Raw genomic sequence first — 12,959 nt, 5'->3', positions numbered from 1 at the left:
TGGGGGGGGGGGGGGGGCGTAGGAAGGAAGCTATGTTGGAAGGAAGGAAGTTGAGTGAGCCTGGAGTCTCTGTGGCATTTTGTAGGTACTACTGGTGTGGGGGAGGGGAAGACTGGTGCCCCCACCCTCTGGGCGAGGAGTGTCAGCCAGGCATCACTATCATGCAGCCAGGAGTGCCCCAAAGTTAGTTCCTCTTATGGAGGCCCCAATTCAGGCCCCCTGGAAAGAGGAAAAAGGAATTGGAGAAGGGGGATTATCTAGGGACCACAAGGAGCTGGAAGGCATAGGGTGAAGGGGAAGAAAAAGGCCTGAACAGAAGCAGCTACCCTTAATACATACATGATGGATGGGAAAGGGACATTTTTGTTCTTAATATAGGTACACACAACCATGCACACACACATACTTAAGGACCAAAATGTCATATACCGTTAAACACATTCAGAGGCTACACGCAGACAGGCACACATACACATTGCTCAGAGACACACCTTCACACAGCCTCACAGTCATAACAACTATGTGTCTCATGGGAAGGCACATGCTTGTTTTACACACAAAGAGATACCCAGATACACACAGAGGGACCCTCATTCTCTAATCTCACAGATACATAGGCATAGCAGATACAGAGACCCTCTGGTCACAATTACACACAAATACAGGTGCATACTCACACCCATGCTTAAGCAGGGACACACACCCTCTCTCCCAACCCCCACCCGTCACTGGTCCCCCGCGGGGGGAGACTGCACCAGACCCTTCTCCCCCCAGGGGTGTCAGATTTTGTCCAGCCCAGGAGGCACCCTCAGGGGGTAAAGGGGCCTCTTGTGGCAATGCAGGGTAGGGACAGGGGTCAGGAGCAGCAACCCTGCTACTCAGGCTCCTGAAACTCAATTGAGGCCCCGCATCTCCCCAGTGCCACCCGGACTCAGTACTCACCGCCGCCGGCTTGGAGCTGGGGCCGAGGAGGGAGAGCAGAGGCCGGGCCCAGCTCGGCTGTGAAAGCAGCGCGGCTCCCGCTGGCTCCCGCTTTCTCCAGGCCCGCCCGCCTCTGCCTCTCAGTCCCTCCTCCTCCCTGCGTGGCTCCGGCAGAGCTAATCTCACCCCCTCCCAACCCCCGCCCTCTCCCAGGGCCCTGAGCCCTGGAGGCTGCGCTCCCCCCCGCCCGCCCCCCCGCGCACACACACACGTTAGGTCTCGGCTGGACTCTCCCGCCAACCTGAGACCCGCCCCTGACGAGGGGAGGATGTATGGAACCCGTTTATTTTCCTCCACCCTCACGTGCCCCACCCCGATTGTGTCCACGTTCCTCTCGCCACTGCCCCCTGAGCCACACGCAGGACCCAGCTTCACACGCGTGCCCCGCTCCAGACCTCACTCGTGTCCCTAGGAGGTGGCCACCTGACCTGTTACATGCCACACGCGCTCCCGCCCCCACGAGCTCCCGGCCGCGCCATGCGAACGGTTTGCGTGAAGAGAGCGGACCCGCCCCTAAATCCCGGAGACCATCAATTTATGGAAGAGAGACTTGGGGTGCACCGCCTCGAACCCTCCGGGGTTCGGGGTCTCAGGCCCAGGAGTCTCAACCCTGACCGCGCGCCCAGGATGCAGTAGGAGGTCCATCAGTCAGACTTCAGGAGGCACTTCCTTGATGCCTGAGCTCGGCGCCCATTTAAAGATCAGAGGTTGGAAGGGATGACGCCGGGACTGCAGGTAGTGGGGGGCAGGCAACCCTGGTGCCCTTGGCCAAGGTAAAAGGGGGCCCATCTATTTTTAAGTAAGCGCCGCTAGAGTTCCTATGGCAACCGCTCTCCCAGAGAAAGCCCGGGCAGGCCGTAGGTGACCTCGCAAAGAAGAAGAGGCCTGTTTGGGTGGTCGGGGGCGCGAGAACGTGCGAGGCGGGACGCACGGGGCTCACCGCGGGGAGGGGCGGCGCCGGCTCCGCGTGGTGCTGAAGGGGACAGCGCCAGGTTTGTCGCACTGCGCAGGCGCAGAGGCGCTAACAAAGCGGGGAGGAGGCGGCGGCGCGCGGCCGGGGGAGGTGCGCGCCCACGTGGCTCTATTTTAGCAGAGGTGGATCCTTCCAGCTATATCCTCCCCAAGCCGGCTGAGGAAGGAGTCAGTCCTCTCCCAAGCTGACCCTCTTTGATCCTTCCCCTCTGCTGGCTTCCCTGTTCTCACTGCATTGGGAGATGAAGGCATGTGGAAAGAATTCTGGGAAACCCAGGATGCTTTAGTTCTTTATTCCGCTTCGCTCCACTCTGGACAAGGCGCTTCCTCCCCAGGGCCTTGGTTTCATCTTTAAAATGGAGTGACAGCACAGACCTGCCCACTTTGCAGAGGTGCCGGGAGCCCTGATGAGATCATGGATGGGAGAGTCACCCAGCTGGGGGACAGCTTTCAGCGACACCAGTAGCTCTCGGAGTCCTTCACACCCTCACCACCAATGGGTGATGGGGAAGGCATTGCTCCAGGGGTTCCCCGGTGCGGACCCTGGAACTAGGACCTGGGACGCCCTGAGAGGGCAGCTTAGAGTCTGAGGCCAGAGCCCAAGGGCGTCACTGCGCTACGGTAGCCCAGACCCAGCCCAGACCCACAACGAAACCCCCAACGGAGAAGCACTACTCCTGGCGGCTGAGCTGAGCACTCTTCTCAGGACTTTAAACCTCCTAGGGAAGGAAAGGGACCCGGCTGGAGATGTAGTTCTTTGTTTTATTTTGTTTTATTTTATTTTATTTGTTTCAGAGAGGAAGGGAGAGGGAGAGATAGAAACATGATGAGAGCGAATCATTGATCAGCTGCCTCCTGCACACCCCACACTGGGGAATCGCACCCTGACCTTTTGGTTCATAGGTCCATGCTCAACCACTGAGCCACGCTGGCCGGGCGAGATGTAGTCCTTTTTAAGAGGAAGGGAGAGGGATAGAGAGTTAGAAACATCAATGAGAGAGAAACATCAATCAGCTGTCTCCTGCACACTCCCTACTGGGGATGTGCCCGCAACCAAGGTACATGCCCTTGACCGGAATGGAACCTGGGACCCTTCAGTCCGAAGGCTGACGCTCTATCCACTGAGCCAAACCAGTTAGGGCAGAGATGTAGTCCTTCTTAATGCGCCCTGTATCTCTTCCCCTAAGATGTAAGCCCGTTCCAAATCGTCCAGGAGTGGACGGGGTTGGATAGTTCTGTACTTCACAATTAACCAGGAATGGGAGGTTTGGGCAAATTTGCTTGATGAAGAAAAATCTAGCTTCACTCATTCAATTCATTTAACAATTATCGAGCACCTACTACATGCCAGGCATTAAGAGCCTAGATAGTTTCTTCCCATTTTTCAAAGTCCCTAAAAGCAACCAGAGGGCAGAGGGTAAGCCCGGAACCTTGGAATTCCGGCTCTGCCCCTTCTGCGTTTGGCCTTGCTTGCTCCTCCCATCACCACTTCACTCAAAATCATCCACTGGCCCAAGGCAATAAAAGAAGCCAGCCTCTGCAGCATCATCACGTTCTTTAGACTCGGGTCTCAAGCCCTATAGCGGAGAAGGCGAGATCTAATGTTACAGCACCGTTCTGTTCCGCCCTCCGTTTCGGTATCTGTCTCGAACGCTTTCCGATAGGATCCTCAGTGAGACGGCACTCGATTGAATCGGTCTGTCACTACTGCCCAAGGAGGCGGGTTCGCGGCAGCTGTTCCTAAGCCTAAGCGAGAAGACCTTACTGCGCACGCGCAGTAGACAGCCGAAGGAGCCACCGATGGAGCCGTCCGGAGGGGAGCAAGAGCTGGGAGCCGTCAGGTACCGAGCACCGAAGGGGCCGAGAGAGTGAAGAAGGACCTGGGGGAGGGGAGTTGACCCGGGACCTGGCCTAGGGGCCGCTCTTAGGAGCTAGGGCGCAGGAGCGTAACGGAGACGGACTCGCAGGTAACAGCGGTCCGGGGACGCCGCCGCCAACGCCCTTTTACCCACAGGCTCCTGGACCTGCCTTGGGAAGACGTGCTGCTCCCACACGTCCTGAGCCGGGTTCCGCTGTGCCAGCTGCTCCGGCTGCAGCGCGTCAGCCGCGCCTTTCGGGCCCTAGTGCAGCTGCACCTGGCGGGGCTGCGCCGCTTCGACGCCGCTCAGGTGAGCCGGGGTTGGGGGTAGGGAGAGGGAGGGGACAGAGCTCCGCCCCCATCTGGGTACCGCCCTCGCCTTGTCTCCAGCCCAGTTCCCAGTCCCTCTGTCTACCCTTCCAGACCCCCTTAGCCCTCCAGGGGTGCCCTGGAAGAGAGCCACCTGCGGGAAGTACTCTCAAAGGACGAGTACCGGGTATCAAGTCCGAGGGCGCCTGGGGCGTGGGGTCTCTCCTGGGAGGGCAGGCTGCTGCCAGGAAAGAACTCGTCTGGGGCGAATAGGCAGCGGCAGCGCCAGCCCCCTCCCCTGCACCAGCTGAGAGTCGAGGTGCCTCCCTGCCTGCAGGTGGGTCCGCAGATCCCGCGGGCCGCATTGGCTTGGCTGCTGCGGGACGCCGAGAGGCTGCAGGAGCTGGCGCTGGCGCCGTGTCACGAATGGTTGTCGGACGAGGATCTGGTGCCGGTGCTGGCGCGGAATCCGCAGCTGCGGAGTGTGGCGCTGGCCGGCTGCGGGCAATTGAGCCGCCGCACGCTGGGGGCGCTGGCCGAGGGCTGCCCCCGGCTGCAGCGCCTATCGCTGGCGCATTGTGACTGGGTAGACGGGCTGGCGCTGCGGGGCCTCGCCGACCGCTGTCCGGCCCTTGAGGAGCTGGACCTCACCGCCTGCCGTCAGCTCAAGGATGAGGCCATCGTGTACCTGGCGCAGAGGCGCGGCGCAGGGCTCCGAAGCCTCTCTCTGGCGGTCAACGCCAATGTGGGGGACGCTGCCGTCCAGGAGTTGGCTCGAAACTGCCCAGAACTCGAGCACCTCGACCTGACCGGCTGCCTCCGCGTTGGAAGCGACGGTGTCAGGTGCCTGGGCCTGGGATCAGTGGGATGGGAGGAGGGCACTTAGCCTCTAGGAGGAGGGATAGGCAGTAATCAAAAGGCAGAACTGGGGTTTCTCTACCACAGCACCCCCATTCCGAACAGGAAAGGCCTCTGGGATTGCCTGGACCAGAGAGCCCACAGTTGAGAAACTTTATTGAACCAGTATCTACACATTGGCAGTTTTCACCTACATAGATTTCTGGCTTTTCTTCAACCAGGGGAGTTGAGGAGCAGTAACCCTTTTAAGAGACAGGAAGTCTCCAGTTCATGGAGGCATTAAGTATATAACCCCGATCCAGGCCCCCTTCCTTGTGTATGGAAGCAAAAAGTATGCCCCGAGATAGTGAGATACATAGGGGCGTTGCTGGCTTCCCCTGCCCTGGGTGTAGCTCTTTGGCGCCCTCAGCCTCACTCCACACCTCCCCTAGGACTTTGGCGGAATACTGCCCTGCGCTGCGCTCGCTCCGAGTGCGGCACTGCCACCATGTGGCTGAGCCCAGCCTGAGCCGCCTGCGGAAGCGCGGCGTGGACATCGACGTGGAACCGCCGCTGCATCAGGCCCTGGTGCTGCTGCAGGACATGGCAGGCTTTGCGCCCTTTGTCAACCTGCAGGTCTGACCCACCCACTGATGAGGCACAGCTGGACTGTGTGTCCGGGCCTGACTATGAACTGTAGGAAACGACTGTGTGGGCCTCTGGTGAGAGGCCAATGCCCTACCCCACCCTGGAGCTTCAAATAAAGAGCTTTTTACCCCGTCCTGCCTGGCGCTGCCCTGTTGGAGAAAGGGGACAGACACAGTCCCCCAGCACCCCAGCTCTGGGGCAGAAATGATCAGAGTGCACTCATCTCCTTGGGGCTACCTTTACTGTGCCCATGGGCAGCTCTGAGAAGTTAACATGGTGGAGAAAGGAGGTAAGAGAAGATGTAGAGAAGGGGTCAGGAGTTAGAGTGGGCCCTGTGTGGTGGTGTAGGGCTTCTGCATCCCTCTGGGATCTGAGCCTAGGAGGCTCCAGCGGAGTCTGGTGAACGCCTCAGTGGAAGCGGTATTTTCTGGCCGGCTTGAGGTTGATGTATGTGGCCTTCATCTCCTCGGCCTCAGGGTTCCGCACATCTTTGAATCGCTCCCCCTTGGTGCTCACTACCTGGTTGTCGATGTATCGGATCAGCTTCTTGGGGGCCTGTCAGGCAATCAGTCAGTGAGTAGCAGAAGCCAGGAGACAGTCTCACCCGCTCCGCACCCCCTGCAGCCCCCGCTCTCACCTCCTTGGGAGCCATGGGCCGGTGAATCTTCTGATCCTCTGCACTATCCACCATCATGTACCTGCCAAAAACTGGCTGGGTGAAGCTCCTGCCACCTGGAAAACCCTTTAAAAGCCCAGCCCAGCCCAGTCCAGACTCACTTCTGCAGGATGAAGGACTTCAGCTCATCCTTTTGGGGGCCTCTGAGGCGCCTGGATAGGTCCTGCAGAGGGGAAAGCCTGGTCTAGACCCTAGGTCACCAGTAAGAGAAGTGTATGTGATAGGCCAGGGGTGGGGGCTTAACACTAAGGAGGAATGTAGCTGGGGCTACATGGGTTAGGGAGGGAATGGCAGAGGATACCTGGTTGGGGCCATCCCAGGCTGGAGGCCCCTCCTTCCCCTCTACCAGCATCTGCACAGCTTCTTCCAGGTCCCCCCGAGCTTTGGCCAGCACCCACTGGGCTTGCTCCATCGAACAGGTCGGGAACACCTCCAGGAGTACATCCACCCCTGACAGCAGCTCTTCCTCAGCACTGGCTGCCTATGGGCATCAATGTTGACAACAGGCAGTACTTCGTCCTTTTCTGCCCCTAACTCCCTCATTGGTACCCTCCTCTACCAACCTCATCTTGAGTATCCCCAGCAGCAGGAGAAGCCCTGGTCTCTTCTTTGAGCTGTTCAGGCCTCTGCAGGGGCTCTGGGGAGATGGGTACGTGACTTTGGACCTCAGAACTCTGTGGTTGCAGGTTCTCTTAAAGAGACAGAGAGCGCCAGGTTTGCCAGTGCTTTGGGGATAGGGGTTATAAGTCATCCAAGTGCCTGATCCCCAGACTCACCTTTGTTCCTGGCACCACTCAACTGCCCTGAGAGCTTCTGCATCATGTCCCCTATTGTACCCCTGAAAAGACAATGAGGGTGGTAAGAAGGAAGACAACTCTGCCTACCCTCCACAATCAGCTAGCACCCCTCCTCTTGGCCCCAGACAGACCCCACCTTGGGATATGGGCGAATCCAGGCACATAGGCCTCCATCATCTCAGTGAAAGCCTCCATATCGAAGTTCTCCTCTGATGGACCTGAGGGGCCCAAATCCTCCAGGACCCCGAGCACATAGGAGAAGATGACCTCATCCAAGCCGCTGCAGGAAGGGGACAAGTCAACCATGGGTAAAGCACCGGATACCTCCCGCACTCCCACCTAGCTCAAGGCTCCAGCCCTCGCCTTCACGGGGCCCATGAGCCAGACCTCAAGCCTTGAGGCCAGAGAATATTCCACCCTCCCTCAGAGCTCTGGTTTCCCATTTGTACAAAAAATGGGACAAGGACAGAATAAGAAGTAAAGCCATGCCAGCAAATCATACTCAGCCCTCCCCCACCTCAGGAATAGGGCCAAGTGTTCCCATCCCAGTCTTTCCATTGGCCATGGCCCAGATCCTGCCAGGCAGCTCCAACCCTGGCCCGAGCACGATTCTTCTAGGAGAGCTGCTTCTACCTGAGGTCAGCCTCTGGGAGGTGCGTCTGGACAAAGGCAAGGAGGGCTGCACTGACGATCCTCTCCAGCTCCATTCTCTCCTCTTCTGAAAGGACACAGATGTAGGTTTATCAGGCCCTCTTCTGCCTGCCCCTACCCACTAGGCCCAGGGGCAGTCAGCTCCTCCCTCCTGTCCTGTGGAAACCATTTGTTAATGTTGCCCATAGCTTCCAGCTCTCCAACCCTCCCCCGCACCCCCAAGCCGAGCCAAGCCCTCTCCCTGCCCATCTCTCCACCTCCTCCAGCCTGAAACAGGGCAGGGTACTGTGGCAGGGGAAGGTTCCAGAGTGGCAGTGCCCCTCACCCCTCCTGATGACCTCTCTCCATCTCCCCACCCCATGCCCTAGCAGCAGGCCCAGACCCAGTGTCAAGAAGCCAAGGTCTTGGGGTCACATGCCTCCTGGCTTAGGAATCCCATCACTGAGAGGGCCACTTAGCCCCCAAGTCTAACCACAAGGGGCCCATTGTCCAGCCCCCCAAGGAGCAGCCTTAAGAACTGAGCACAGCCCTCCCCCCCCCAAAAATGGCCACCCACCTTCTGGCACAAAGGGGCTTTTCTGGCTCCAGGGCCCAGATAGAAGGGGTAGTCTTCCATGAATTCTCTTCCCGACCAATCCCTGCCCTTTTAGTAGCTTGGGACTATCTACAAAGGACTTTCCATCTTCCTTTCCAAGGCCTATGGAGCCCTACAAGATCTGGCCTTTGCCTGCCTCTCCAACCTTTCCATTTCTTCCTCACTCCACTCCTGCCCCACCAGCCTCCTTGCTGTTCCTCAAACTTGCCCGGCTTCTTCCTCTCTCCAGATATCCACATGGCTCATTCCCTCACCTCCTCCAGGGCTCTGCTCAAATGTTGCCTCTTCAGAGAGACATTCCCTGACTAACCTACCGAAATAGGTATTCCTCATACTCCTTAGTCCCTTACCGTGCTTTATTTTCTATATAGCTTTTATTACAGCTTAATGTTACTTTATGTTTATTTGCCTATAAACATAAAATAACCTACCTCATAGAACAGTGATGGCGAACCTATGACACGCGTGTCAGAGGTGACACGCGAACTCATTTCTTTGGTTGATTTTTCTTTTTTAAATGGCATTTAAATATATAAAACAAATATCAAAAATATAAGTCTTTGTTTTACTACAGTTGCAAATATCAAAAAATTTCTATATGTGACACGGCACCAGAGTTAAGTTAGGGTTTTTCAAAATGCTGACACGCCGAGCTCAAAAGGTTCGCCATCACTGTCATAGAACGTACGTTTCAAGAAGAGGGAGGAGGGGAAGACTGTGTCTTATTCGTTGGTATAATCCTAACCCCTAGAAAAACGCCTGCACATAGTCGGTGCTCAATAAATACTTATCGACTTATTTCATTCCCACCTACATGTGCATGACTCCCAAGTCTGTAGTTGGGAGTCAGGAACACACAGATGGGAATGAATGGCTCCAGGCACAGAGGTCCAAATGTCAGCTCTCCATCCCATTCAGAAGACTCAGAGGCACCTTAAATTCTACCCACTCTGAACTCACCACATCCTCCCAATGTGTACATTCCCTCTCCAAATATGCACCTTCTCCTGTTTCACCAGCTGACACAGCAACTCATTCACTCAGCTGCCAAACCTGAAACTTGGGGCTTATCCTTGATTCCTCCCTCTCTCAATCCTGCCTGTGTACTCAACCAATACCAAGTCCTGTCCACTCTATTCCCTTATTCGTTTCCATTCTATCCACTTTTCCCCAACTTGTCTGGCTTCTGCTCCGATATCTCAACATTTCTTAGGCTAGGTCATGAGTTACTTTTTCAGGTTTTGCTCTAATTAGGTTGAACCATATGAGCTTGCCAATATTGCCTGTTTTTTTTTGTCTTGTTCTTTTAAATATGTTTTTATTGATTTTAGAGAGAGGAAGGGTGAGGGATAGAGAAATAGAATCATCGACGAGAGAGAAATATCGATTGGCTGCCTCCTGCGCATCCCCTACTGGGGATTGAGCCCACAACCCAGGCACGTGCCTTGACAGGGAATTGAACCGTGACTTCCTGGTTCATAGGTCAATACTCTAACCACTCAGCAAACCAGCTAGGGCTTGCCTGTTTTTTATTTACAAAATAAAAAGGTTTGGCACGGCCCAAGGACTGAAGGGTCTTGGGATCGATTCTGGCTAAGGGCATGTACATTGGTTGCAGGTTCAATCCCTGGTCCTGATCAGGGTGCATGCAGGAAGCAACAAATCGATGTGTCTCTCTCACATCGATGTTTCTCTTTTTAAAAATCAATGGAAAAATATCCTCAGATAAGGATTAATCAAAAGTAAATAAATAAAAGAAAGGATATGGCCCTTTCAAGTAGCATCAATGTTGGTTTCTGAGGCATCACACTCCTGTTTTCCTACCTTTCTGGCCATTTCTTCCCAGAGTCCCCTCTCTGCTGCCCTGTCAATGTGGTAGCTGAGCTCAGGCTCAAAGCTGCTCCTCCTCTCCCCCCACTCCGTACCCCCTCTCTCTCTGGAAGATCTCATCTGGGACCACATCTTTATTTTATTTTATTTTTTATTTTGTTAATCCTGACCCGAGTATATTTTTCCATTGACTTTTAGAGAGAGTGGAAAGGAGGGGGAGAGGCAGAGAGAAACATCGATGTAGAGAGACATCCATTGGTTGCCTCCCTCATGTGCCCTGACCAGGGCCAGCGATCAAACCGCAACCAGTACGTGCCCTTCACTGGAATCGAACCTGGGACCCTTCAGTCCGCAGGCTGACGCTCGATCCACTGAGCCGAATCAGCTAGGGCTGGAACCACATCTTTATGTACCAACTCCATGTCACCAATTCCCAAATGTCCAGTCCTCTAGTCCAGTCTCCCCTCTGTGACACCCAAGTCTTTTACCCCTCCAAAGCTGTCCTCAGTAAAAGGCATGTCCACACACCAGCTTTTCCTGCCACAAGTATGGGAATTATCCTTGATACATCCAATCAGTCACCAAGCCCTGACCATAAATCTCTCAGCACATCTACTTCTCTGCATCTTTATTCCCACTCTGCTCCATCCCTTACCTGCAAGAGCTTCCTCACACTTCTCCCACAACCAGCTTTCCCCTAACCATCTATTTTCCACAAAAATCACAGTTGTGTGATCTTTACCAAAAAATGCTTTTACTACTTGACTTCCCTTCAGATAAGTCAAGATTCTTTTTGTGGCCTTTGATTCAGGGCCTTACCATGCACCACTGGATCACTCTGACTTTCTTTCAATTTGCTAACACTCAAACTCTTTCATGGCAAGGGCCTTTGCATGAACTGTTTCCTCTGCCTAGGCAGCCTCCACCTCCACCCCTTCACTTGTCTAATTCCTTCAGGTCTGGTTTTTTGTGTGTTTTTTAAAAATATATTTTATTGATTTTTTTACAGAGAGGAAGGGACAGGGATAGAGAGTTAGAAACATCAATCAGCTGCCTCCTGCACACTCCCCACTGGGTATGCGCCCGCAACCAAGGTACATGCCCTTGACAGGAATCAAACCCGGGACCCTTCAGTCTGCAGGCCGACACTCTATCCACTGAGCCAAACCGGTCAGGGCCAGGTCTGTTTTAAATTCCTTTTCTCAAAGGATGTTGTCCCTGACCCTCATTGCACACCGTCTTTTCCTCACTTAGCAGCACCTTTCACACTGTTTGGACAATGTTGAATGCTTCTTCTAGTTGTTTCACAAGGGCAGGAATTACAAACTTGGCTTATTCATCAATGTACTCTTAGCATCTCCTGTGAAGTAGCCACTCAATAAACACTGCCTGCCTGCTTTACAGGTGAAGAAAAGAGAGCTCAGTGGGTTGAGTGACTTGCCCAAAGTCACATGGCTTGACTGTGGTAGTCAAGTGTATATTGTAGGGGATAGGAGGATATCAAGACTTCTCAGTGGGCTGAGACAGGACTACCATCTATAATCTGTTTCCTGGTCCCCTGAGTGTAACATAGAGTTGCTGTGACAGCAGAGGAGTCACTTTGGACAGCAGGACTAAGAAGCCGTAGCCTAACCAAGGAGGCATGCCTGTCTCTTGCTCCAGACCTTAGCGTGGGCCCTGGGAAGAAGAACAAGATCTCCTAAGACTTTCCAATTCCGGATGTAGCTCACAGAAGCCCATTACTCCTGGGGACCCTAAATCGAGAGTCACTGATTATTGGTAAAAATGAAAGGTGGCTCTTGTCCTGTTATAAGTCCTATTTAAATACCTTTGATAATAGTTAATAATAGCTAGCCCTTACTGTGACTGCTTACAATGTGCCGGGGATTGTTCTATGCACTTTACATGTATTCACTTACCTAACCCTCACAAAAACTCTAAAACATTGATACTAATATTATCATATTATCCCATTTTACCTAAAAGGAAATGGGGAACTGATAGGTTAAGTCACTTGCCCAAGGTCACATAGTGAGTTAATGACAGATTTATACCCAGGCAATATGGCTCCAGAACCCTCACCGTTAACCACTACACTGCACCAAAGCTCATGATGTAAAGGCTCCTCTTTCCTGGGCTGGCCCTCTTGCCTACTCCACCATCTCTGCTCACACCATGCTCCCCATTCATAACATCTTTCCCTCGGCCTCTCATTCTGCAGGGCTCATTTCCTCTGCAACCAACCCTGATGGGTCCATCCTCACTGCCCCCAGCTGGCCTGAGCGCACCCCCAGCACCAGGCACAGGCCTGGACTCTGCAGAGGCTTCATACAGACCCTCTGGGAGAAGGAGGACCTGGGGGAAGGTCCTCCTCATCCCGCGGCCCCTTGTGTTGGGGAGGTGCTCAAGGTGGAGGGAGCACAGGGGCCATGTCGGGGGAGGAGTTCTGGGCGCCCGTGTGGAGTCAGGCCCGTGGCAACTCCTTAAGATGCCAAAAAAAGACCAGTAAAATGGGCAAACTTGGAGCAGAGGCTAAGACTTGGATTATGGAGCAGCGCCAGAGTGGCTTATGTGTGTCAACCAAACTTATTCAATCTCAGGCAAGAATGTTTGCAAGCGAAATGAACATTGTTGATTTTACAGGAAAGCCAAAATGGTGCTTCAATTTCATGAGGAGCGAAGGGTTGGCCATGAGAACATGAACAAAGTCAGTTCAGAAAATGCCACCAATTTATGAGGATGATCTCACATAGAGAGAGAATGACTCAGAAGACAGCAGTGATACAATAGAAGATAAAGAAATTG

At 54.1% G+C, this 12,959-nt stretch overlaps 3 protein-coding genes across 6 annotated transcripts in view; 1 reads left to right on the top strand and 2 right to left on the bottom strand.

Annotated features, from left to right (window-relative positions):
• The window catches only part of PSD (pleckstrin and Sec7 domain containing), a 16,486-nt gene extending 13,768 nt beyond the window's left edge, over positions 1-2,718 (bottom strand). Inside the window, exon 1 of one of the 2 annotated variants that reach the window (XM_006756478.2) lies at positions 1,922-2,718. The gene's annotated coding sequence lies outside the window, so the exon portion shown is untranslated. Of the gene's footprint in view, positions 1-942; positions 1,144-1,921 lie in introns of those variants that run through there. The other variant, XM_006756477.2, reaches the window with a different exon arrangement.
• On the top strand, positions 1,204-5,737 carry FBXL15 (F-box and leucine-rich repeat protein 15). 2 transcript variants are annotated; one of them, XM_006756482.2, is made up of 5 exons: positions 1,204-1,688; positions 3,618-3,794; positions 3,968-4,121; positions 4,458-4,963; positions 5,410-5,737. In XM_006756482.2, the coding sequence occupies exons 2-5, from the start codon at positions 3,754-3,756 to the stop codon at positions 5,597-5,599; spliced, it is 891 nt and encodes a 296-aa protein (XP_006756545.1). In that variant the 5' UTR covers positions 1,204-1,688; positions 3,618-3,753; the 3' UTR covers positions 5,600-5,737. The 2 variants fall into 2 exon arrangements, with proteins under 2 accessions (XP_006756545.1, XP_006756543.1); XM_006756480.2 differs by lacking the exon at positions 1,204-1,688 and having other exon boundaries at positions 3,056-3,794.
• Positions 5,738-5,829: 92 nt separating this feature from the next.
• The window catches only part of CUEDC2 (CUE domain containing 2), a 13,018-nt gene continuing 5,888 nt past the window's right edge, over positions 5,830-12,959 (bottom strand). The window contains exons 2-9 of one of the 2 annotated variants that reach the window (XM_006756485.2): positions 7,712-7,796; positions 7,215-7,358; positions 7,058-7,119; positions 6,845-6,972; positions 6,583-6,762; positions 6,383-6,444; positions 6,243-6,303; positions 5,830-6,160 (exon numbers count right to left, since the gene is read on the bottom strand). In XM_006756485.2, the coding sequence (XP_006756548.1) occupies positions 6,014-6,160; positions 6,243-6,303; positions 6,383-6,444; positions 6,583-6,762; positions 6,845-6,972; positions 7,058-7,119; positions 7,215-7,358; positions 7,712-7,785 (858 nt within the window). In that variant the 5' untranslated portion in view covers positions 7,786-7,796 and the 3' untranslated portion in view covers positions 5,830-6,013. The remainder of the gene's footprint in view (positions 6,161-6,242; positions 6,304-6,382; positions 6,445-6,582; positions 6,763-6,844; positions 6,973-7,057; positions 7,120-7,214; positions 7,359-7,711; positions 7,797-12,959) is intronic. The other variant, XM_006756486.2, reaches the window with a different exon arrangement.

The sequence above is a fragment of the Myotis davidii genome, unplaced genomic scaffold, assembly GCF_000327345.1.
Source record: "Myotis davidii unplaced genomic scaffold, ASM32734v1 scaffold332, whole genome shotgun sequence".
Taxonomy (NCBI): domain Eukaryota; kingdom Metazoa; phylum Chordata; class Mammalia; order Chiroptera; family Vespertilionidae; genus Myotis; species Myotis davidii.
Note: the sequence above shows the minus strand (reverse complement) of the source record. Positions and strands in the feature narration are given on the sequence as shown.

Bases quoted from the DNA above. Each gene is read 5' to 3' on its own strand.
- FBXL15 (XM_006756482.2), top strand. From the start codon at position 3,754: ATGGAGCCGTCCGGAGGGGAGCAAGAGCTGGGAGCCGTCAG. The intron at 3,795-3,967 runs GTACCGAGCACC...TTTTACCCACAG, and splicing joins CAAGAGCTGGGAGCCGTCAG to GCTCCTGGACCTGCCTTGGG. The intron at 4,122-4,457 runs GTGAGCCGGGGT...CCCTGCCTGCAG, and splicing joins GCCGCTTCGACGCCGCTCAG to GTGGGTCCGCAGATCCCGCG.